Consider the following 26,342-nt stretch of genomic DNA (forward strand, 5'->3'; position numbering starts at 1 on the left):
GTGTGTGCGTACTGCGAACACACCATGGCTTCCCGGGATTCTATATTTTTTTCCTTCCTCCTATTTTGTGTCAAAGAGTAAAAATAGCAAGCAGCCTTCTGCAGAATAAGCACTTCATGGATTCTGGCTTTGATGCCGTTTGCTTGGAGGCCAGCTGCCGCCTGAATGTGGGAAAAACTGAATCTGAATACCTTAGCAGGGCCTGGACTTTGGCTGTAAGTGTGTGTGTCAGAATTTTGGGGCAAGAACATGAAACTTTGTGTGACAAAATTAGTCAATGTGTTTATTTACAAAAGTGTAGTAAGACTGTGTGTGTGTGTGTGTGTGTGTGGTTATGCAGCTGGTAAACAAAGCTTTATAAGAGTAGACAACCATGACAATCAGTTGGTTGTGAAAACAAGGACATTGACATTCCTCAGGCAGCACTGAGGCCCATATTGATTATATGTCTGTGCTCCTATGCAACAAGTTAGACATGTGACACTGCAAGATATGACATTCAAAAAGTCAGTCAAGCTCATTCAAAAGGATTTGAAAATGTAAAATTAAATATTCCAGTGTATATAAGGCACATGCAGTCACAAGCCAACATCTACTTTTCCATTAGAAACAGAATAAGAAAACGGCTCCATAATTGATTAGTGACTGTAACTATAATCTATATACATAAAGCTACAATAATACAAATACATTACAAACTCTCGAACAATGTTCTTCACAGATTTCCATGCAAATTTAATACATTCATCACACTAACTCACAATGGCTCCTGTATGTGGGCAACGGGAAAAAAATAAAACAGCTCTCATTTAACTAGCAACCCTTAGGAATAAACAGGAAGCAAACAGCTGGGATTATCCTACCATGGAGGCAGTTTGCGGGGGGACTTTGCCATCTTTGCTATTTTCTTTGCTAAATTACTCCTGTAGGACATTAGACTTGCAAGTGGATTGATTTCAAGATTGTCTACTCTTTTCAGAGTAACAACACTATCTAGATGCAAAGTACACTTCAGGCACTGACTGTCAATGGGAGGCTGAGAAAGTGGTCTCTCTATCCATTCTATAGACTCATGCAAAGAATGGCTGGGAGCACAAAAGGGGGGGGGGGGGGGGTTGGTCTACATTGTGGAAATGTTGCTAGTGAGTAGTAATGCAGCCAAGACAAACTTCACTTTTCAATGATTGTCGCTATGGTAACTGTCACTCTGTCCTGATTGATAGTGCAGGTCCCACCCATCTGTGCCACCCCAGTCTGGGGTCTTGAATATGGAAGCTGGCTTAGAGGCATCTTCTGTGTTAGGGAGTCCTGTAGGCTCCACTGCTTGATCATGGCAGATCAAATGACCCGCCTCAAGGGTGTCATCTATGGTAGCATGCCTTACAGGCAGCTGTGGGAGGTTACCCAAGTCTGACTCCGCCTCTAAGGGTGGGGCGTCAAGCGCCAGGGCCGCCTCCTCTCCCTCCTCCACTGTGGAGCCCAGCTCCTCGTCCACTTTCACCTCATGCCCCTCCTCCTCCACGGGACTCTGCCCCTCTTCCAGCTCCGCGGCAGCCTGCTCCTCCGACAGCGTCACAATCTCCACTCCCCGCCTGTCACTCAGGCAGATGCAGTTAGCCTCCGCCCCGTCACTGGGCTCGGGTGCGCCCTCCCCGCCGACGCCATCTGCGCCAAAGTCACCGCCAGCTGTGGCCCGTTCCCACGACGATGCTCCCATTCTGTCGTCTAGTCACATTGGGAGAGAGGAGAAGAGTTCATTGTGAGAGGGTAGTTATAATGAAGCTGTAACACCCTCTTAACTCTACCTAGTGGTAAACTGTCCTCCCGGAGAGCTTCTGCGTGTCCAGGCTTTTCCTCCTAATCTGCTATAACACAGCTGGTTCAGCTAATCAAGGTTTTGATAAGCAGCTGAAGCATAGTCGAGTTTTAAATCAGGTGTGTTAGAGCAGGACTGGAACAAAAGTTCCCCAAAGCCCATTGGTAAACTAGGTTGAGCTTTTCCTTCCACATATACAGTACCTTAACAGTCCTATCAGGGCCAGTTTCATAATGCGCCTCAGAGTAGGAGTACTGATCTAGGATCAGTTTAGCTTTTCAGATCATAATGAACAAGCGCATATGGACAGAGGGGGCTGATCCTAGATCAGCAGTTCAAAAACACCAACGTGTTCGGTGCTAGGGGACGCAGTCTGCTGATATTTGCATGTTGCAGTAATGCTTGATAGTGGTCAAAAGAGAGCGGTGACCCAACCAAATTCCTGTCGGTCCTTAATCCACATGCTATATCCAACCAGCCTGGGTGTATGTAGAGCTGTGCAAATGGATAATGCATGAGTGTAAGCTATGTAAAATCAACCAAGTTTCGTGAGTGAATATGCAGTGTGAACGTTACGGACATTGAAAACAACTCCACACCACATTACTCTGAGCACCTGTAAAGAGTTGATTATTAAATCCTCCATTTCAAATTGATAGAATTAAGATGTCATTACAAGATTAAATAACTAGCCACCCCTACTTCTCTTTGGAGTTGGGGTCTGTGTCAATCGACAAAAGTTATTTCAATAACTTGTGACTCAAGCACTTCCAAGGCAAAGGGCTAAAAATAGCGACGCCCCTAAGTTCTGCTTCCTCTCCAAAATATTTCTCCCATTCCGCGGATTACTGACCCATATTTGTGAATGTTCAGTCAAAAAGGTTAAAGACAGACCACAGAGAACACTTGCCCCCCACAAAAGAGAGGGAAAGAAAATTCATGCCAGCATCCATATTTATAGGGCCCCCCCCTTCCAAAAACACACCAACTTTTTGAATGTCAGCGGGCGAGAATTGTGCTCACATTTCCAAAATGCCATGGCATTTGAGGAGCATCAGGTACTTAGCCATCAGCACCAATGAGAGGCCAGCGTTGGAGGAGAGGCGGGAAAGGGGACTGGGCGCAAAATGAAGGGTGTGTGGGGAGAGGGGATGGAGCTAATTACAGCGTTTTAGCCGCTGCCCGAGGGCGACGTTTAACGAACGGCGAAGCCCAGTTACACACAATTACACACTCACCTTTAGGTGGCTGCGTTGCTGCGTGCGTGTGGGGCTGAGGTGGGCACGGCGTGATGCTGGGCGATAGGAGCTCGGGTCGCTGGCTCTCGCTCAGCATAATGTTGTCTCGTCCCCCTGTTAACCCAACAAACCCACAGGGGAACAAGAGTTAACTTCCCCAGAAGGTTTCCCCCACCCAGTCAGAAAATAAAAAACACCCAACAGACACAGATGCTAAAAACATGAGGGTGGTTTTCAAAAAAGGTGCGTGTGTAAGCAGGTAAGGACTGCGCGTGCTCCTTCACACAGATAAAGTCATATTCATCCAAATGCACACACACACAAAACTGTGCTCACAGGAAGTGGCTGCAGTTCCCTGTCATCAGTCTTCATTAGTGATGGCTGCACGCCTCCTGGGCTGACGCCATATGCTACTCACAGGGGACCGTGCACCGTATACCAGACATCACACACATACCCACGCAAGCACAAACACACTCGACACAAACTAGGGTCACTCAAGTGTGAATTACGAACTGAAACATTAAAACATAAACAAAAACAGAAGAACGCTAAACGTGGATGTCAGCATGTGAAACATGTTGACTGTCAAGCATGAATGGCACAAGCACTTGTGTTATGAACGCAGGGCACTGCTCATCTTTTCTATAGCACACCAGGGGTTGGGGTCAATTCCTCTTCACGTCAATCTATGGCACTGGATGCACACCGTACTTTGATTGTCCTGTGAAGTTCCCCCTTTTACTTTCCTCGAAAGCTGTTTATGAAAAAGGACTCTGCAACTTAGTTTCTGTACACCTCATTTCACACATTAGCATATTCGTCTTAAATAAATGCCCATTGGGATACATGCAATGGCAAGGCTAAGTAATACTTCAAACTTTCATCTAGGCGCTAGCCCTCATACAGGCTGAGAGCCTTGCTCGTCCGGAGTTGAGAGGGCCTTTGGTGACTTGAGTTTCTCAGGCTGCTTTTTAAAGCCAGTATTAAAGTGGTGATTATGTATGCAGAGCAGGGCCTGGGCTGAACGCAGCAGGTTTCAGCCCACGCCGTGCTCAGGAGGAGGTATGGAGGAGTGGGTTTATACCCTCCTGACAGCTGCCCATCCATCCGTCCATTCCTCCTCTCACAGACGTGCGCGCACACACACACACATTAATAACTGCACACACACTAAGAGACAGACATCCCAACTCGCACGCACATATGCATGCATGAATGCATTAATCCTGAAGCCTATATCCTACATACATGCTAAAACAAAGATAGTAGAGGTACCAAAGGAAGTACAACCTCCACGAATAGAACTACTGCTTCTACCTTTACACTGACACCCAAACGATACTGTAGGCCTATCTCCCTCATCCAAAACAGACTTCGGACATCTCTCTGGTACCCAACTTCTCTAGTCCCTACACCAGTCTCGGGGGGGGGGGGGGGGGGGGGGGAGGGGGGGAAAATCACCCGTCTCTTATTTTGACAACGAGGCAGGTCTGTCACACCCAATACACCGCCTTTGTGAGATGCCAGCCCGCGCCCTCGCGGACGTTGATCCGCGGAGAGGTGGCAACAACGACAGGGAAGAGTTTGGGAGAGAAAATAGAGAAATCTTTGTTTAAAAATACCCGGGTAATGACATGTCTATCTATCAGGGCATTGCACAATGCATCTTCTTCTCCAGTGTAGTAGGCTACTGTATATGCGAGTCTCACCCCGTTTGCTATTGAGTGTGGCTGATGCGCCCAGACAGGCTTTCAGTCTGCGTGTATTCCAGCGCTCATTGAACAGGGGATCGCTCCCAGGGGGGGTTTGGGTAGTCGAGTAAATCACAAGTCTATTTGAGTGAGTCGCTTTTGTTTTTTTACTCTCCCTTTTAACTTGTCGTTCGGGAACAGCAACGCATGGCGTGTCCAATGTTTTGACTCGGGGCCTACCCCAAATCGGCCCCTCTGGTTTTTTTTCCTCCCCGTCGTGACTGTCCATCTTGACATGGCCACTCTCTCTCTCAATCTCCATCTCGCCCTCTCCCTCTGCCCTGCGTCGATTGTGGTGGACAGAGTCATGAGGCACTTTGGGCCTCGTCTACAAATCCCCTAATAACAGCACATTCCCCTAAATGTGTTTGTAATGTGGGCAATCATTTTCAGTAATGGATGCTTGTCAGTTTTATGGCGGGAGAATGACAGTCTCATGACAGGCGAGCTTCATCGAGCTACAGCTCGCCACCTAAATCCCACCAATGCACTTTAAAACACAGCACAACACCCCCCTCTGGTGCACACTGGAGAAACTGTTCTAGAATCTCAACGTCTGACTGGCATGTCTGTCCATTGTACATTTGCTGTTCTTTCCATTAGATTGAGCGAAGCTGTTAAACTAGTTCAGATATTTACTAAATCATACGCTTAAAAAGTTAGTCTATTTCAGTATTTGAAAGCAGTAGGAATTACCCATTTCACAGGACTCTTATGTGACAGCATCAAGCTCCCCAAATTACCTGTCACTCATTAACCAGTAGTTTTGGAACACATATTTGTCCTGTTTCACTGCATGTAGAAGTGGGTAACCTGTACAAGTGTGAGGTGTGAAATGGAAATGCGTTTTTTTTGCATATCCCAACTCCCCCCGAAACATCGGAGAGTGGGGTCACGGCCAGGGATCAGCCATTATTTACGGCGACCCTGGTTAAGTGCAGAGCGACAGATTTCTCACCTTGTCGGCACGAGGATTAGAATGATATAAATATAAAATGCAACATGTAAAGTGTTGGTCCCATGTTTCATGAGCTGATAAGATCCCAGAAATGTTCCATATGCACAAAAGCTTATTTCTCGCAAATTTGGTGCACAAATTTGTTTAACGTCGTTAGTCCGAATTTCTCCTTTGCCAAGATAATCCAGCCACCAGACAGGTGTGGCATATCAAGAAGCTGATTAAACAGCATGATCATTACACAGGTGCACCTTGTGCTGGGGACAAAAGGCCACTCTAAAAATGTGCAGTTGTGTCACACAACACAATGCCACAGATGTCTCAAGTATTGAGGGAATCGGGCAATCAGCATGCTGACTGCCGGAATGTCCACCAGAGCTGTTGCCAGAGAATGTTATGTTAATTACCATAAGCTGCCACCAACACCGTTTAAGAGAATTTGGCAGTACGTCCAAACAGCCTCACAACCAGACCACGCCATCCCAGGACCTCCACATCCGGCTTCTTCACCTGAGGGATCTTCTGAGACCAACCACCCGGACAGCTGATGAAACTGTGGGTTTGCACAATCAAATCATTTCTGCACAAACTGTCATTAGCACTATCAGGGAAGCTCATTAGCATGCTCGTCGTCCTCACCAGGGTCTTGACCTGACTGCAGTTTAGAGTCGTAACAAACTTCAGTAGGCAAATGGTCACCTTCGATGGCCACTGGCGCGCCGGAGAAGTGTGCTCTTCACGGATGAATTCCGGTTTCAACTGTATCGGGCAGATGGCAGACAGCATGTATGGCGTTGTGTGGGCGAGTGGTTAGATGTTAACATTGAGAACAGCGTTTCCCCATGGTGGCAGTGGGGTTATGGTATGGGCAGGCATAAGCTACAGACAATGAACACTATTGCATTTTATCAATGGCAATTTGAATGCACAGAGATATCGTGCCGAGATCACCTCATGTCTCAGCATGATAATGCATGGACCCATGTCACAAGGATCTGTACACAATTCCTAGATGCTGAAAATGTCCCAGTTATTCTATAGCCTGCATACTCACCAGACAGGTTACCTATTGAGCTGGTTTGGGATGCTCTGGATCGCCGTGTACGACAGCGTGTTACAGTTCTCGCCAATATCCAGCAACTTCGCATAGCCGTTGATGAGGAGTGGGATAACATTCCACAGGCCACAATCAACAGCCTGATCAACTCTATGTGAAGGAGATGTGTTGTGCTGCATGAGGCAAATGGTGGTCACACCAGATACTGACTGGTTTCTGATCCACGCCCCTGCCTTTTTTTTTTTCTAGGTATCTGTGACCAACAAATGGATATCTGTATTCCCAGTCATGTGAAATCCATAGCTTGGGCATAATGAACATATTTCAATTCACTGATTTCCTTAGATTTACAGTTACAGTTCATATATGAAATTGTTGCATGTCGCATTTATATTGGTGTTCAGTGTAGCAACCTTTCGGTTACTGGCCCAACGCTCTAACTGCTAGGTAACCTACCTGTAGTTGTACCGACATTCAAATATATACAAAAGACGGACTCACCTTTTATACTGATAAACGGAGCAGTAAGTAGTCTCTCAGGAGAGACTGTTAACACAAATGTTATGAATCGAGTAACCAAACTGAGTGGGTGGCCATTGTGCAAGTGTGATTTAGCTCTGGGTTCCGAGGTTAAGCCGTAAGTGACTACGTACAGCAGGTGAGAAGACCCCAACAGGTGACATGAATGCACAAGGAGTGGCCTTGGGCTAGAATGGAGGTAGCATTAGGGCGATGGATATGAGATGGCAGTTTTTGGGAGGATGCCAAGATGGCATGACAATGGAAAGCATGGGCTAAGAAGGGCGGTATATACAGAACACATACTCCCTATTCCCAGAGAAACGTGGTAGGTCAGGCCTGTAGGCAGCCGCAGCCAGGGAGGAGATACCCAGTTAATAACACAGCATTTCATTGGACCGTGCACCACCAATTGGTCAGTTCATTGGTAAATTGAAGTGTCCGTAAAGAAATTCTCAGTAGGTAAAGCTGGGTAACATTTCATCATACAGTCCCATTGGAGCTAGCATTAACCAGATATTTGCAAATAAATGTTGGTAGACAGTGTGTTTGCTAATGGTGTGGTGCTTTGTTCTCTGTAGTGTTATTTAGCTGCATGATCTAGTATTATCCACCCAACTAAAACCCCACTGTCTAGGATTTACACTCATGTCAATAACAGTCAATGCGTTTGAACAACGTTACTGTAACTAACCTGGAAGACTCCACAAGCCGGACACCTCTAATGTCTTCAACTTCCTCTCCAGCTCAGCAACTCTATTCCCCAGAATCCTGTGTGGAGAAGGTAAACTGGAGGGTGAGTCACAAGGTCCCTTATGGCCCAGTGGCCAGACTGTAAACTAAGTGTGTCTCCACTGTTTGACTAGTAGGAGTGGAGAACATTGTGTGGCGAGGTTTATGAACTTACTATGGGTAAAGGTCAATGGAGACAAAGCACACCAGACGTAAATAAAGGATATGAAAGAATAAGAAAGGGAATGTGTGGACTGTGTGTGTGTGTGTAGGCCTGTGTGTACTGTAGAAATGTGTGTGCCAGTGTATATACCGGTTGGTGTGTCTCTGGTGCTGAATGACCAGGTTCTTCTCATGGATGGTCTCCAGCAAGGCCGTGGCTAGGGACTTTAGATCAGAGATGGACTGGGGCGTGGCCGGGAGACTGCAGCCCTGCTCCTCAGACAACAACTCCTGCACTGCAGAGACAGAGCGCGAATATATCAGAAAAAGGGGTAAAGAAGGGGGCATAAAGGGGAAAGAGGAGTAAGTCGTTGAGAAGGAAAAAATAAAAATACAGGGAGGGAGAGAAGGGAGTAGAGAGAGTACGAGGGGGAGAAGAAAGGGGAGGACATAAGTGAAACAGAGTGAGGAGGGAGATGAAAACAGATAGCAAGACTGACAAAAATAGGAGAGAAACAGTATATAGACAGGAGCGACACACAGGGTAGATGAGGGATAAAGAAAGAAAGAAAAAGCGAGAGAGAGTGAGTGAAAGAGTGACAGAGCGATAGAAACAGCCGTCTGTACAATAGGTTACCTCCCTGCTTCCTCTAGCTTGAACTGCTGCCCTACTGTGCTGGCTCTGCCGAAAACTGTCAATCAAGACCTAAGCTTTGCATCTCTGCCAGAACTCTGAATACAAATTAGGGCGAGTCTCAGGTGTTTCAAAAGTTAGGCACTGGAGACTAACATAACTCTAATGAAGAAATAATGTCGACTTCAGACAGAATGGGCATTACAGGTACTTATTTTTTTATCTAGAACTGGAACCCTGGTGGTGTAGAATAAATATGATAGGCTTTTACAAGAGCTGAAAATAGATTCTACACGTCAGTGTGCTACTGTAGCTTGATTTCTTCAAGTAAATAATGTAATGCAACTCACACTGCCACGCTACAATACAGGTTCTAGAATAGATCCTTCAAATCTCAGGGAAGGTTAAATCATTGCAGTGGGCTTGCACTCACTAGCTAGCTAGTTCACATCTTCTACACTTATGCGTCCCTGGGCTATGCATTACCTAGATTCAATGACAGAGGAGATCACTTAGAAAGTTCCTAACTGCTCTTCTCGGATCAGTTGCTCTGACCAGCACTCTTATCTTACTCACTACGGAGCTACCAGTCTGAACTGGGACCTGCCATGTGGTAGCTGGACGCATCTGTATGCGATGGTGGTGTACCTTGTCTGGCAGAGAGGACTCCTGTTAGAGCACTGCTGTTGGACTTCCCAGACAATTTAGAGCTCTTCCTCCTCTCCAACGCAGTCTGCAAAACAAATACACCCACCTTTATCAGCTGTCATCTCTAACTCTCTTTGGGACTGTCAAGAGACACTGGCTAGAATTCAATGTAATTGCAATGCAATGTTGACACAGCGCCTTTGTTTACTGCACGCACACACACACACACACCTTATTCTGAAGTATCTAAACGTGAGGAGAGTCTAACCGATGGTAAAAAAAGTTACTCGTTACTGCAATGCGGGTATTGAGCACACTCTCACAGATAGACACCACTCTACCTTGTATTTCATGATGTTAGACTTCAGCAAGTTCACCTCCTCTTGGACTTGGTTGAACCGCTCATGTAAATACCTGACAGAGGGAAAAAAAATAGCTTTAGATTCATCTTTCCGGGCAAAAGAAGAAGAAAAAGCAGCAGCAAACAACAATTCTTCATCTAGAAACACACACAGGACACCCTATGCCTACCTGGAATAGGAAGACATTGAAATAGTGCCAACCTCACAGTGTATGAAAATGTCTCCTATGGTGTACAGAAGTAAAAATAAATTGTGCGTGCATAGCCTAATATACATTGGGGGGTATTTAATTGTGTTGAACATTGTGTGGCATGTCGTTTTTTTACCTACCTTAATTGAATGCACTGACTGTAAGTTACTCTTAATAGGAGCTTCTGCTAAATTACTCAACTGTAAATGTAATACTAGCAGAGAAGAGTCCACCCCTCACCTGTTCTCCATACAGAGGGCATCCACGTCGATGATCCGGGTCTCGTGGCCACCCAGGATATGGTTGAGCTCCAGGTTGAGGCGCTCAGACTTCTCGCTGAACACGCCACGCTCTGCCTTAACGTCCTCCAGCTCATCAGTCAGTGCCTTAACACTGTTCTCCAGTTCCTCCATCTGAACACACAGAGAGAGACAGTGGGCGAGAGAAACTGCGAGAAAGCGAGCGAGAGAAACAAAGAAAGCGAATAGGACACGGTTGTCTCCTATCTTCCATTTTTTGCACTATTCTGAAAGTGCTGAAGAAGGAGAGGCACTGGGTCGTGTTCATTAGGGCACGATGTACCATAGAAAAAGAGCATTCCCATTGGACAAGATCCCTTCCCACCTGTAGTCCTGCCTTCTCCAGTTGGTGGACCAGGTCTTCTCTCTCATGGGCGGGAAAGTGGCGTGCCCCCACCTCCTCATCCCCCAGCCTCTGTCTAGTGATTGTCATCCTCAGCAGCTGTGGACCAGGGAGAGATGGGTCAAATGGAGGAACAGATTCACTGAGTTAGTATGAGAGATGTAGGTTTGTGTGTGTGTGTGTTTGATGCCCTACCTTGTTATCCCCCTGGGCCTCTGCCAGTCTCTGATTCAGCTCCTTCACCTCCTCGACTAGCTGTTTCCCTCGCTCCCTTGCGTTTCTCAGCAGCTGAGCCAAGTTCACCTGGGGAGACGTCAGAGAAATAGAAGAATGCTTTTATTAATTCATACGAGACATAAATGTTTTCTGCTGTATTCAACCCCTCAGACACACAAGGTTGGAGATTGAAAGCGCAGGATCAAATCAAGTCAAACTGGGAAAGCTTCAGATAGAGTTGTCCATCATATAAACATTGTGATAAAAGTATAACATGTGTAACAGTTTGAGGGATATACAGTTGAAGTCAGAAGTTTACATACACTTAGTTTGGAGTGAGCAGAGACTCCACACATTTCTTGTTAACAAACTATAGTTTTGGCAAGTCAGTTAGGACATCTACTTTGCGCTTGACAAAGTAATTTTACCAACAATTGTTTACAGACAGATAATTTCAAATATAATTCACTGTATCACAATTCCAGTAGGTCAGAAGCTGACATACACTAAGTTGACTGTGCCTTTAAACAGCTTGGAAATTTCCATAAAATTATGTTATGTCTTTAGAAGCTCCTGATAGGCTAATTTACATCATTTGAGTCAATTGGGGGTGTACTTGTGGATGTATTTCAAGGACTACCTTCAAACTCAGTGCCTCTTTGCTTGACATCATGGGAAAATCAAAAGAAATCAGCCAAGACCTCAGAAAAAAGTCTGGTTCATCCTTGGGAGCAAATTCAAAATGCCTGAAGGTACCACGCTCATCTGTACAAACAATAGTACGCAAGTACACTGCTCAAAAAAATAAAGGGAATAAAATAACACATCCTAGATCTGAATGAATGAAATATTCTTATTAAATACTTTTTTCTTTACATAGTTGAATGTGCTGACAACAAAATCACACAAAAATGATCAATGGAAATGAAATGTATCAACCCATGGAGGTCTGGATTTGGAGTCACATTCTAAATTAAGGTGGAAAACCACACTACAGGCTGATCCAACTTTGATGTAATGTCCTTAAAACAAGTCAAAATGAGGCTCAGTAGAGTGTGTGGCCTCCACGTGCCTGTATGACCTCCCTACAACGCCTGGGCATGCTCCTGATGAGGTGGCGGATGGTCTTCTGAGGTATCTCCTCCCAGACCTGGACTAAAGCATCCGCCAACTCCTGGACAGTCTGTGGTGCAACGTTGGTGGATGGAGCAAGACATGATGTCCCAGATGTGCTCAATTGGATTCAGGTCTGGGGAACGGGCGGGCCAGTCCATAGCATCAATGCCTTCCTCTTGCAGGAACTGCTGACACACTCCAGCCCGTTGGTGAGGTCACATGAGGTCTAGCATTGACTTACATTAGGAGGAACCCAGGGCCAACCGCACCAGCATATGGTCTCACAAGGGGTCTGAGGATCTCATCTCGGCACCTAATGGCAGTCAGGCTACCTCTGGGAAGCACATGGAGGGCTGTGCGGCCCCCCAAAGAAATGCCACCCCACGACTGACCCACTGCCAAACCGGTCATGCTGGAGGATGTTGCAGGCAGCAGAACGTTCTCCACGGCGTCTCCAGACTGTCACGTGCTCAGTGTGAACCTGCTTTCATCTGTGAAGAGCACAGGGCGCCAGTGGCGAATTTGCCAATCTTGGTGTTCTCTGGCAAATGCCAAACGTCCTGCACGGTGTAGGGCTGTAAGCACAACCCCCACCTGTGGATGTCGGGCCCTCATATCACCCTCATGGAGTCTGTTTCTGACCGTTTGAGCAGACACATGCACATTTGTGGCCTGCTGGAGGTCATTTTGCAGGGCTCTGGCAGTGCTCCTCCTTGCACAAAGGTGGAGGTAGCGGTCCTGCTGCTGGGTTGTTGCCCTCCTACGGCTTCCTCCACGTCTCCTGATGTACTGGTCTGTCTCCTGGTAGCGCCTCCATGCTCTGGACACTATGCTGACAGACACAGCAAACCTTCTTGCCACAGCTCGCATTAATGTTCCATCCTGGATGAGCTGCACTACCTGAGCCACTTGTGTGGGTTGTAGACTCCGTCTCATGCTACCACTAGAGTGAAAGCACCGCCAGCATTCAAAAGTGACCAAAACATCAGCCAGGAAGCATAGGAACTGAGAAGTGGTCTGTGGTCCCCACCTGTAGAGCCACTCCTTTATTGGGGGTGTCTTGCTAATTGCCTATAATTTCCACCTGTTGTCTATTCCATTTGCACAACAGCATGTGACATTTATTGTCAATCAGTGTTGCTTCCTAGGTGGACAGTTTGATTTCACAGAAGTGTGACTGACTTGGAGTTACATTGTGTTGTTTAAGTGTCCCTTTATTTTTTGAGCAGTGTATAAACACCATGGGACCATGCAGCCGTCATACCGCTCAGGAAGGAGATGCGTTCTGTCTGGTAGAGATGAACGTACTTTGGTGAGAAAAGTGCAAATCAATCCCAGAACAACAGTAGAAAGAAGACCTTGAAGATGGTGGAGGAACAGGTACAAAAGTATCTATATCCACAGTAAAACAAGTCCTATATCGACATAACCCGAAAGGCCGCTCAGCAAGGAAGAAGCCACTGCTCCAAAACCACCATAAAAAAGCCAGACTACAGTTTGCAACTGCACACGGGGACAAAGATCATACATTTTGGAGAAATGACCTCTGGTCTGATGACACAAAAATGTAACTGTTTGGCCATAATGCCCATCGTTATGTTTGGAGGAAAAAGGGGGAGGCTTGCAAGCTGAAGAACACCATTCCACCCGTGAAGCACAGGGGTGGCAGCATCATGTTGTGGGGGTGCTTTGCATAGATGGCATCATGAGGCAGCAAAATTACGTGGATATATTGAAGCAACATCTCAAGACATCAGTCAGGAAGTTAAAGCTTGGTCGCAATTGGGTCTTCCAAATGGACAATGACCACATGCATACTTCCAAAGTTGTGGCAAAATGGCTTAAGGACAACAAAGTCAAGGTATTGGAGAGGCCATCACAAAGCCCTGACCTCAATCCTATAGAAAACTTGTGGGCAGAACTGAAAAAGCGTGTTCAAGCAAGGAGGCCTACCAACCTGACTCAGTTACACCAGCTCTGTCAGGAGGAATGGGCCAAAATTCACCCAACTTTTGTGGGAAGCTTGTGGAAGGCTACCCGAAACATTTGACCCAAGTTAAACAATTTAAAGACAATGCTACCAAATACTAATTGAGTGTATGTAAACTTCTGACCCACTGGGAATGTAATGAAAATAAATAAAAGCTGAAATAAATAACTATTATTATTCCAACATTTCACATTCTTAAAATAAAGTGGTGATCCTAACTGACCTAAGACAATACATTTTTACTAGGATTAAATGTCAGGAATTGTGAAAAACTGAGTTTAAATGTATTTGGCTAAGGTGTATGTAAACTTCCGACTTCAACTGTAGAATGGGCATTAGAGACAGCTTAACTTACCTGGTTGCGTTTTTCAGGTGGTAAAGAAGGATCTCCATCCTGAAAGAAATAAACATTTTACTATAAGGTGAATCAGAGCATGAACAGTGATCCCATTGCTTTTCCCTCAAAATACTATGCTCCATTTAAACAAACATTCATGGGTCACTGATTTAGAAACCATAAAACAAAGTCAAAGTCGTCATTTGTCCAGATTATCACTAAGGCAAATCATTATAGATAAAGATTTCTGAACATAAATCCTATAGACAGACTCACAATGAGCTCCCTGTACTTTTTCTTGAGTCCTTGGTGGTGTTCTCGCAGCTGGTTGGCCATCAGCTTATACTGGTCTCTCTCCTGTTGACAGGTGTCCAGCTCTTTGGACAGGATCAGGAGGGCCTCCTTCTTGCTGTCTAGTTTACGCTTACACACCAGGAACTAAGAAACAATATAGGGGAGGGTACGGAATGGGAATTAACACCGGTTCCTACTGTGGATGCTCAAGTTGCATGTTCGGATGTCAAAGAAAAAAAACTATTGCTCCCATTGTTATAAAGTGTAAGGACAGGTTAGTATTTCAGAAAGTGTTGAATAGCTTTCATTTCATCTGATTCAAAGCTTTGAAAGGTGAAAATAACATGGTGAAAAACTATCAAGGCCCTTTCATTAAGTTATTTTAACAGGAAAAATAAAATGAGGAAACTGAAAACAGTTAAGCAGTTACAACCATGGTACAACTTCCCAATTAACCTCATCACTTTTGCATACACAGTATACTGACAATTCAAGACCTTGGAACTATATAAAGGTTCTATCTGCGCAAAACATTGTTCTGAGATATTCAGCATTAAAGTTCACATCCCAGAACTGTTTTGTAGCGAATTCTTCTTTCACAACACATCAAAGTCCTAACCTTAAAAAAGGTACCCAAAGTGCAGAACATCAAAATCCTAAAGACATTTGTAAATAGTTTTTTCCTCTTTTAAGGGGGAGGGGGGGACGACGACGACCGTATGGCTCTGAAATGGTTCAGCCAAAATGTTTTATCTGGCCCAGAAAGTTACAATTATTTCAATTAAAAAACTCCAGACATTTAATGAATAAAGACAACACCCTTTCATCTTTCTAATCACATGATCAAATTAATGTTCATCACACATTTGTTAAAGCAATATTTCCCTAAAATTATAAATACACCTTATCATATGGATAACTAGCAACATTGTTCAAGTTTAGCTCTGGATGAATAAACTGATATATTTGTCTGGTCTCTGACATCCAAAGTCAGTAAACTACTTGCTAGTTATCAATAAAATGTACGTTAGTAATTTTAGTGAAATACCTCGTCCATGGAGCTTTTCGTATTGATATAGAACAAGACAAAAACAGCAATGCCTCTAAGGGCCTTAAACGTGCTCTAAAGCACCTGTATTTATTTGTTTGGGTTTTTACCATAAAGAGCTTCTTCTTCAGAAAAGGTGATAGAATTTATTTTTTAAGTAATTACAAATGAGGACCAGAACCTATGATATTAAAAATAAAGGACTTGAGACTATACTGTTCTATCTGCAAAATGCATAGTTTTGAGATTTAGTATTTTTTAAGTCCCAGATCTCAGAACTGTTGTGACGTCTTCCTCTTTCGTGACTCAATAAGTATATCATCATACATACTAGTACAGTGCATTTGGAAAATATTCAGACCCCTTGATTTCTTCCCACTTTGTTACATTACAGCTTTATTCAATCTACACACAATACCCCATAATGACAAAGCAAAACCAAACTTAGACATTTTTGCAAATGTTTTATGAAATTATTTAAAAAAACATTTACATAAGTATTCACACCCTTGATTCAGTACTTTGTTGAAGCACCTTTGACAGTGAGATTACAGCCTCGAAACAGCTTGGGTATGACACTACAAGCTTGGCACACCTGTATTAGGGGAGTTTCTCCCATTCTTCTCTGCAGAGCATTTCAAGCTCTGTCAGGTTGGATGGGGAGCGTTGCTGCACAGGTATTTCCAGTTCTCTCCAGAGATGTTTGATCGGGTTCAAGTCCGGCCTCTGGCTGGGCAACTCAAGGACATTCAGACACCTGTCCCGAAGCCACTGCTTTGTTGTCTTGGCCATGTGCTTAGGGTCGTTGTCCTGTAGGAAGGTGAACCTTGGCCCCAGTCTGAGGTCCTGAGCACTCTGGAGCAGGTTTTCATCAAGGATCTCTCTGTACTTTGCTCCGTTTATCTTTCCCATGATCCTGATTGGTCTCCCAGTCCCTGAAAAACATCCCCACAGCATGATGCTGCACGGTAGGGATGGTGCCAGGTTTCTTCCAGACGTCATGCTTGGCATTCAGGTCAAAGAGTTCAATCTTGGTTTCATCAGACCAGAGAATCTTGTTTCTCATGGTCTAAGAGTCCTTTAGCAAACTCCAAGCGGGCTGCCATGTGCCTTTTACTGAGGAGTGGTTTTCGTCTGGCCTTATATAGACAGGTGTGTGCCTTTCCAAATCATGTCCAATCAATTGAATTTACCACAGGTGGTCTCCAATCAAGTTGTAGAAACATCAAGGATTATCAATGGAAACAGGATGGACATGAGCTCAATTGTGTCTTATAGCAAACTTACGTAAAATAAGGTATTTCTGATTTTGTGAAATTTCTAGCAACCTGTTTTCACTGTATTGTGTGTAAATTAATGAGGGAGAAAAATGATTTAATCCATTTTAGAATAAGTCTGTAACGTAACAAAATGTGAAAAAAGTCACGGGGTCTGAATACTTTCCGAATGCACGGTGTTTTGCAGATACCTTTTTACTTGGTGCTATAAGGTTGTTTGCGGCCTCCCGAGTGGCGCAGCTGTCGAAGGCAATGCATCGCAGTGCTAGAGACATCACTACAGACCCAGGTTCAATCCCAGACTGTTGTAGCCGGCCGCGAACGGGAGACCCATGAGGCGGCGCACAATTGGCCCAGCGTCCTATTGCACTCTAGCGACTCCTTGTGGCGGGCCGGGCGCATGCACGCTGACTGCGGTCACCAATTGGACAGTGTTTCCTCCGAGTTAAGAGAGCAGAGTCTCAAGAAGCAATGCGGCTTGGCAGGGTTGTGTTTCGGAGGATGCATATCCCTCGACCTTTGCCTCTCCCGAGTCCGTACGGGACAAGACTAACTACCAATTGGATATCACAAAATTGGGGAGAAAACAGGTGTAAAAAATGTATAATCTGGAGTTTGCGCAGATAGAACTTCCTGATTAAAATGTTTTTTACCGTAAATGTACATCTCACATGTAAAGGACCACCTAAAGAGAAACTATGTGAAGAACTCATTTTTTAAAACCAAAATGTCAAATAGAACCTTATAGTCCCAAGGTCATGAATTGGTACAGAAAAAAACAAGTCCAAGAAATGTTCAGCCCAATTATTGACTAAAATACATCTCATATACAGTAACAGGTAAATCACCTGTAACTTGACTTAACAGTATCACCAGTGTGGCTGCTAGTTCAGCACTAATGGAAGAATAAACAGTTGGCTATGCACAATATGCATTGTGTGAAGATAAGAAACACTGGAATATTCATGTGGAACCTCCCCCCCCACATACAGGTTGTCATGATAACAGACACTCAGTTATGCAAAGGATATAAAAGTGATAACCAGTAGTAGCAAAGTGTAATATCCGCAGTAAGGACACGACACAGCCTTCTCAATGAATGGACTAACTGTGTTCCCTCAGCCATCATACTTGGTGTGGTACAAGGGATGACTGTGTGATTGGTACACTTTTTGTGCAAACATTGAGTGTGTGCTCATTCTGAAGCCCAATAACGGGTAGGAGATTACAGGTTATAGCTGATTATTATTAAAATCGAGCCATTTTCAAATTCTAACCCACGGGATAACGACTGCCCCCTCTCATTGAAGCCACGGGGGTAAAAGTCAGACTGTGGTACTGCAGGCATTGTTTGCAGAAAACATGATCCCCCATTGTAGTAAATGGAAAAATCACCATCGTTGTGGTCAATCTGTGTAAAAAATATATATAATTGTTTTCTAATACACCAGATGTATGTCCTTAAACCAAAAAAAAAAAAAAAGTTTTGTTTTTGTTTAAATCACACACAAGAAGTTAAGGATACTTGTGTTGGTAATGGCAGCCTGCAGTACCCTGGTCGGCCTTCAACTTGAGTTAAAGGAGCTGCATGGTCAATCTGTTCTCTGCATTTACAGTGATAAGGCCTCTGCAGAAGTCAGGGCATTCATACTGTTCAACAGAGCTGTTGTGAAGGATATTTTCCAGGAAGTGAGTTTGTGTTTATACAGGACCTCTCGCCCCCAATTACTGTCAACCAATCATGTCAATGCAGAGATATATGGAACCCTCTGCACTGTTGCAAAAATTGGGAGGCGCACGGTTATGCGGTACGGAGCTCAATTTGACCTCTGCATGCCTCTGGAGACTCCGCAATTGCGTTACACCCTCCATACAGAACGTCCAACCACATTTTCGGATCAAGCATAAATTAGCTTTTAGTCAATAAGAGGGGGCAGCACTGAGCTAGCCTGCAATGTCACTTCCAGGAGTAGTCAGAGAGAATAGGCAAAGCTAGAGCGATAACTGAGCCCAAAATCTGTCTCCTCCAGCAGGTGATGTTTACATATTTTTTTTTATTATCATAAATTCACTCACCAAGCAAGATTTTGTATGAGGTCAATGAGAGAGTGTCGAAATTGGTTAACACATTTTTTATAGCTTATTTGCTACATGTGGTTTATTTGATCGAATGGAAGTATCATAATGATTAGGTTGTTACGAGTGTAGTGATAAGTAGGACACGTGACATCCCAGCAACTTTGAAAAACAAGTTTTATATCGGAGTCGTGCCTGGTTGTCACTAGATACCACAGCCAAAGTTGTAAACCCTGCCCATTTCCATTCTTAAAATGTGATTGACACGAACCGCAACACCGCTAACCTTATGCCTAGCCTTGAATTAAGACCAAAAAGCTAATTGTTGTTTTCATGAATTTTTACAATATAGTCCATTTTTACTTTGTGGCTGTAGTAACTAGTGGAAACCGTTGTTCCTATTGTTCACACGTATCTGCCCTCTAATTGTCTGGAATGGTCCCATCTAATCTTGCCTCCTCCCGACTGCATTCCATTTTTGAAGACATTTCTTTTCATTAAAGCATCCACTGGAGTATCTGGTCAATATAATGGATAATCTGTGGAGTAGTTCCAACTTCGACTTCATCTTGTCATTGATGCCATGTCTTGTTTTGAGTGGTTTTAAATTGATTTCTTATCAATGCTAATATGTGTCAAATTCACTAGCTAGCCTAACCATCAACGATGTATTTGAGAGACAAGTGGTCATTGTGCAAATGTATTTATGTTTTCAATAAACATTGTAGACCGAATATGGCTTAAATGTTGTCAACATTCTACGCAAACCTCATCATTGTTGTTGCTAAACAACCAACCTGTCTATTCATGGTTTGAATGTTTCGTCACAATATTGTTTTTAACGTTCGTTTTGGACTGATAGGTGAGTAGGTGAACGGATTATCTCTACATGTATGGTTCCCACCATGAAGCATGGAGGTGGTGGTGTGATGGAGCTTTGCTGGTGACATTGTCAGTGATTTATTTAGAATTCAAGGCACACTTAACCCGCATGGCTACCACAGCATTCTGTAGCAATACACCATAGTGGGACTCAATTGTTTTTCAACAGGATAATGACCCAACGCACCTCCAGGCTGTGTAAGGGCTATTTGACCAAGGAGAGTGATGAGTGCTGCATCAGATGACCTGGCCTCCAAAAATCCCCCTTCCCAAACCCAATTGAGATGGTTTGGAATGAGTCAGACCGCAGTGTGATGGAAAAGCAGCCAAGAAGTGCTCAGCATATGTGGGAACTCCTTCAAGACTGTTGGAAAAGCATTCCAGGTGAAGCTGGTTGAGAGAATGCCAAGAGTGTACAAAGCTATCAAGGCAAAGGGTGGCTACTACAGTTGAAGTCGGAAGTTTACATACACCTTAGCCAAAAACATTTAAACAGTTATTCACAATTCCTGACATTTAATCCTAGTAAAAATTCCCTGTCGTAGGTCAGTTAGATCACCACTTTATTTTAAGAATGTGAAATGTCAGAATAATAGTAGAGAGAAAGATTTTTTTCAGCTTTTTTTTCTTTTATCACATTCCCAGTGGGTCAGAAGTTTACATACACTCAATTAGTATTTGGTAGCATTGCCTTTAAATGGTTTAACTTGGGTCAAACATGTCAGGTAGCCTTCCACAAGCTTCCCACAATAAGTTGGGTGAATTTTGGCCCATTCCTCCTGACAGAGCTGGTGTAACGGAGTCAGGTTTGTAGGCCTCCTTGCTCACACACGCTTTTTCAGTTCTGCCCACACATTTTCTATAGGATTGAGGTCAGGGCTTTGTGATAGCCACTCCAATACCTTGACTTTGTTGTCGTCCTTAAGCCATTTTGCCACAACTTTGGAAGCATGCTTGTGGTCATTGTCCATTTGGAAGACCCAATTGCGACCAAGCATGTCAATTAGCCTATCAGAAGCTTCTAAAGCCATGACATCATTTTCTGGAATTTTCCAAGCTGTTTAAAGGCACAGTCAATTTAGTGGATGTAAACTTCTGACCCACTGGAATTCTGATACAGTGAATTATAAGTGAAATAATCTGTCGGTAAACAATTGTTGAAAAATTACTTGTGACATGCATAAAGTAGATGTCCTAACCGACTTGCCAAAACTATAGTTTGTTAACAAGAAATTTGTGGAGTGGTTGAAAAACAAGTTAATGACTCCAATCTAAGTGTGTGTAAATTTCCGACTTCAACTGTACATGATTCCATGTGTTATTTCATAGTTTTGATGTCTTCACTATTTTTCTACATTGTAGAAAATAGTAAAAATAAAGAAAAACCCATGAATGAGGCAATTAGAAAAGTCAGATGGGCTCGTCGACCAAATGCTGCACCCGCAAACCTATGTGAACTTTCCTCCACATCTAAATGTGATGAGTTCACAGCATAAGATACCCAACCTAATGTTTGTTATCAGACAAGCAAGACCTGATGAGAAGTTTGATGATATGTGCCCTAGCCCACCACGCAAAGGCACTATGGATATATTTTCCCTGGTTGACACAGGCAAGCTCAGGAAAGTGACATCACAACTTAAGCATTCTACCTGCCTTCTCGATCCTATCCCAACCACCTTCAAAACAGATTTTAAATGCATATTTGAAGAAGTGCAAGCTATTGTTAAAATCATTCACAATTCACAGGCACTTTCCCCACTGCACTAAAAACTGCTATGGTGACACTCCTTCTGAAGAAAATTAATCTAGATTCTTCAGCTCTCAGCAATTTTAGGCCAATTTAAAAATATATATTATAAAATTTATTTTTAATTTTACCCCCTTTTCGTGGTATCCAATTGTTAGTAATTACTATCTTGTCTCATCGCTACAACTCCCGTACGGGCTCGGGAGAGACGAAGGTCGAAAGCCATGCGTCCTCCGAAACACAACCCAACCAAGCCGCACTGCTTCTTAACACAGCACGCATCCAACCTGGAAGCCAGCCGCACCAATGTGTCGGCGGAAACACCATGCACCTGGCGACCTTGGTTAGCGTGCACTGTGCCCGGCCCGCCACAGGAGTCACTGGTGCGTGATGAGACAAGGATATCCCTACCGGCCAAACCCTCCCTAACCCGGACGACGCTAGGCCAATTATGAGTCACCCCACGGACGTCACGGCTGCGACAGAGCCTGGGCGCGAACCCAGAGTCTCTGGTGGCACAGCTAGCGCAGTGCCCTAGACCACTGTGCCACCCCCGGGAGGCCCAACCCTCCATTCTTAAGCAAAATTCTGGAGAAATTGGTTTTCAAACAGTTTAATTACTTTAAGTGCCAACTAACTCAATTCTTAAAAATGTTTTTTATTCCAATTTGGTTTTCGGGCCCACCACAGCACAGAGACAGCCTTGGTTAAAGTGGTAAATGATCTTGGAGCCAACAGAGTCCAAACAGCTCCTTGTACTCTTGGATTTAAGTGCTGCATTCAACCCTATTGACCATGATGTCCTTCTGAACAGACTGGAGAGGTGTGTTGGCCTCTCCAGTCCAGTTCTAAATTGGTTTAGGACCTATTTAACCGGTCAAGAGTTTGAGTTATGTTCACCAAGGGTGATGACAGAGAAAATAGATATCACATGTGGCTTTCCACAAGGTTCGATTTTCGTTCCGGTACTGTTCCACACACACACACACACACACACACACACACAATCCCTTGGCAGTGTTATCAGAAAGGTCAGCATTGATTTTCACTGCTACGCAAACGATACACAACTTCACATTTCTGTGTCCGAGTATTTTAGCTCCACAGAAATTATTAGACTGTATTAGTTATTTAAATATCATGGCGCACAACTTTGTCTAGCTAAATCAAGACAAGAGCAAGGTACTTATTGTTGGGGCCAAAGCACAGCGAGAATACTGCCACACATTTTAATTCACGGGCAATAAAGACAAAATCCCAGGTAAAAAAAAACCTAGGTGTTATTTCAGATTCTGAACTCAATTTCAAATCACACATTAGGAATGAGACCAAATTAACTTTTTACCGCCCATGGAACATTGCCAATGTGCGGCCGTTTCTCTCTCAGGCTGATATAGAGAGACTCATCCATGATTTTATTACAAGCAGGCTTGACTACTGTAATGTTCTCGTCTGGTCTACCCAAGAAAGCCATTGGTCAACTGCAAAACAAACAGAATGCTGCAGCACAGGTGTTGACCAAGACCAGACGAAGAGCACACAATACATCGGTTTTAAGGTCTCTGCACTGGCTGCCTGTCAGTTTTAGAATTCATTTTAAGATTCTATTGGTTTTTAAAATCAATCTATGATTGTGCACACCAATGAATGTCAGACATGCTTTGAAGTTAGACTACATGACAAAAAGTATGTAGACACCTGCTCGTCGATCATCTCATTCCAAAAACATGGGCATTAATATGGAGTTGGTCCCGCCTTTGCTACTATAACAGCTCCACTCTTCTGGAAAGGCTTTCCACTAGATGTTGGAAGATTGTTGCAGGGACTTGCTTCCATTCAGCCACAAGAGCATTACTGATGTAGGGCGATTAGGCCTGGCACGCAGTCACCGTTCCAACTCATCCCAAAGGTGTTCGATGGGGTTGAGTTCAGGGCTCTGTGCAGGCCAGTCAAGATCTTCCACACTGATCTCAACAAACCATTTCTCTATGGACCTCGCTTTGTGCACTGGGGGGCAATGCCATGCTAAAACAGGAAAAGGCCTTTGTCAATCTGTTGCCACAAAGTTGGAAGCATAGAATTATCTAGACTGTCATTGTATGCTGTAGCATTAAGATTTCCCTTCACTGGAACTAAGGGGCCAGCCCAAACCGTGAAAAACAGCCCCAGACATTTATTCCTCCTCCACCAAACTTTACAGTTGGCACCATGTATTCGGGCAGGTAGCGTTCTCCTTGCATCACCAAACCCAGATTCGACCGTTGGACTGCCAGATGGTGTAGCGTGATTCATCACTCCAGAGAATGCGTTTCCACTGCTCCAGAGTCCAATGGCGGGAGCTTTACACCACCCCAGCCAACGCTTGGCATTGCGCGTGGTGTTCTTAGGCTTGTGTGTGGCTGCTCGGCCATGGAAACCCACTTCATGAAGCTCCCGACTAACAAGTATTGTGCTGACGTTGCTTCCAGAGGCAATTTGGAACTCGTAGTGAGTGTTGCAACCGAGGACAGACAATTTTTATCAATTGGCGGTCCCATTCTGTGAGTTTGTGTGGCCTACCACTTCACAGCTGAGTCGTTGTTGCTTATAGATGTTTCCACTTGACAATAACAGCACTTACAGTTGACTGGGGCAGCTCTAGCACGGCAGAAATTTGACGAACTGACTTATTTGAAAGGGGGCATCTTATGATGGTGCCACGTTGAAAGTCACTGAGCTCTTCAGTAAGGCCATTTTACTGCCAATGTTTGTCTATTGAGATTGCAAGGCGGCTGTGTGCTCGATTTTATACACCTGTTGTGGCTGAAATAGCCAAATCCACTCATTTGAAGGGGTTTCCACATATAGGTTATGTACCCAGTAGGTCCCTCAGGTCCTCTGGCACTAACTAGCCTTTTATCCATCCCATAGCCTAAGACCAAGAGGCATGGAGGCAGCCTTTAGTTACTATGCCCCAAGCCCCTGAGAATAGCCTGCCAGAGAACCTGAGGGGGCCCAAAACTGTGTACATTTTAAAATAGATATTAAAACACACCTTTTTAGCTTTGCCTTAGGGTGCTTTTAAATAATTAAGTTATTGTTATTTTTTTGTTTTTTACCCTCTCATCTCTGTTGTGTAGTAAATATTTCAGTTTTTATTTTCATTGTTTATATTTGTTTTTTCTTCTGAAGCACATTGTGTTGCATTCCATGTCTGAAACGTGCTGTATAAATAAAGCTTGATTTGATTTGGAGGATTAGTGTTAAAAAATACGCTGTGATAGGCAATATGCGCACACACAACCATATAATTATTCAAATTGGCTAGATAATAGTAACAAAATACGTATCACGAAGTAGACATTTAATGTATCTTTCCATATGGCAACCCAATTCTATATGCTAAGCATCACTAATGGCTCACGCAACCGATTGTCAGTGTTTTTGCAGCGCACTCACCTCGCTCACCAGGCCTTGCCAGTCACTTTCACTCCTTTTCGAAGAATTCATAATTTCGCAGCCTCTTCCAACACGTAAATGTCACGGTTTTCCTGTATTAGTTGGTACGCTACTGTCTTCAGCAAGGTGACTTCTCTTCTTTTGACTCCTCCTCCGCTTCGCTGTATCTATGGCAGTTCTATTAAGCTGGCCCGCACTGAACCAGCCTCTGGCTCATCACGTGACCGGGCGAAGTCGGTGAGGGAGGAGCGCCACTCAAATCGAATAGCATTCTGAGCTGCTTAGTTATGTTGTCAACCAGGCAGCATGGTCAAGCGTTCAAAAACATATACATATTTTTTCCATAAAGTATATGTTCTCGCTTTTGTTTTGAGCTGTCGTACAGAGCGGGATTACCTGCCTCAAGTCTGGGAGACAGCCTCGTTCCATATCGAATGCAATCAACTTTCAGCCGGTACAAAACACGCCAACACGGGCATCCGGGCGAGATTAATCGAATCCCCTCTGTTATTACTCATGTCAGCTGTTGCAGGTGGGCGGAGATGTCCGGGTGGGTCCGCAGAGGATGGAAATAATAAATTTATATTTTATCCTAGGCCTATTGTATTGATAGAGGTGGTCGGTTTATATAAACAGTGAGCAGAGATGGAACATTTTGTCAAAGAGGATATGAGAAAGTTCTTGTAAGATATTTGATTTACCATAGAATTAAAGACACTACAGGGACTTGCTCTGGGGTTGTTCTAGCTGATTAAATTCCACTCAATGGTTAAGGACGTTTTTGATGAACTCCAATGTAGTGGTGCTGAGACCAGGCTTTGTGGAATTCAGCTCTGACGACATCGATTCGCCCAAGATAATACTTTAAAAAAATATTATGAAACGCTAACCTTGTACCTATGTTTGTCCTTTGTAGTTGCATGCCTTTCTTTGTTTGCTGAAATCCATACTTTTTCAATAAATGTTAATCAAATACAACCACCCACTGTTTCTTTATTGGGATTCCATTGTCACATGCCCATTAGCGCTGAGTTTCATTTTACAGCAATGAGCAGTTACCGATTGTGATTAAAGTTTATTGAAAAAGTATGGCTTTCAGCAAACAAAGCGAGGAACGCAACTACAGAGGACAAACGTAGGTACAAGGTTAGCGTTTCATAATTATTATAAAGTATTGTTCTTGGATGAATCGATGTAGTTGGAACT

At 44.0% G+C, this 26,342-nt stretch overlaps 1 protein-coding gene across 3 annotated transcripts; it reads right to left on the bottom strand.

Annotated features, from left to right (window-relative positions):
• Positions 1-256: 256 nt before the first annotated feature.
• Positions 257-25,572, bottom strand: ccdc149a (coiled-coil domain containing 149a). Of its 3 annotated transcripts, XM_021615157.3 has the most exons (12): positions 25,137-25,307; positions 14,648-14,809; positions 14,390-14,428; positions 10,908-11,015; positions 10,695-10,811; positions 10,311-10,483; positions 9,860-9,932; positions 9,519-9,603; positions 8,388-8,532; positions 8,037-8,113; positions 3,055-3,168; positions 257-1,725 (listed from the first exon to the last, which is right to left on the bottom strand). In XM_021615157.3, exons 1-12 carry the CDS (start codon positions 25,185-25,187, stop codon positions 1,178-1,180), a joined length of 1,692 nt encoding a protein of 563 aa, XP_021470832.2. In that variant the 5' UTR covers positions 25,188-25,307; the 3' UTR covers positions 257-1,177. The 3 variants fall into 3 exon arrangements, with proteins under 3 accessions (XP_021470832.2, XP_036843504.2, XP_090039979.1); XM_036987609.2 differs by lacking the exon at positions 3,055-3,168 and having other exon boundaries at positions 25,137-25,310; XM_090183853.1 differs by lacking the exons at positions 257-1,725; positions 3,055-3,168 and adding an exon at positions 5,655-7,681 and having other exon boundaries at positions 25,137-25,572.
• Between the last annotated feature and the right edge of the window lie 770 nt (positions 25,573-26,342).

Source organism: Oncorhynchus mykiss, chromosome 9, assembly GCF_057628025.1.
Source record: "Oncorhynchus mykiss isolate SJ-2025 chromosome 9, ASM5762802v1, whole genome shotgun sequence".
Lineage (NCBI taxonomy): Eukaryota > Metazoa > Chordata > Actinopteri > Salmoniformes > Salmonidae > Oncorhynchus > Oncorhynchus mykiss.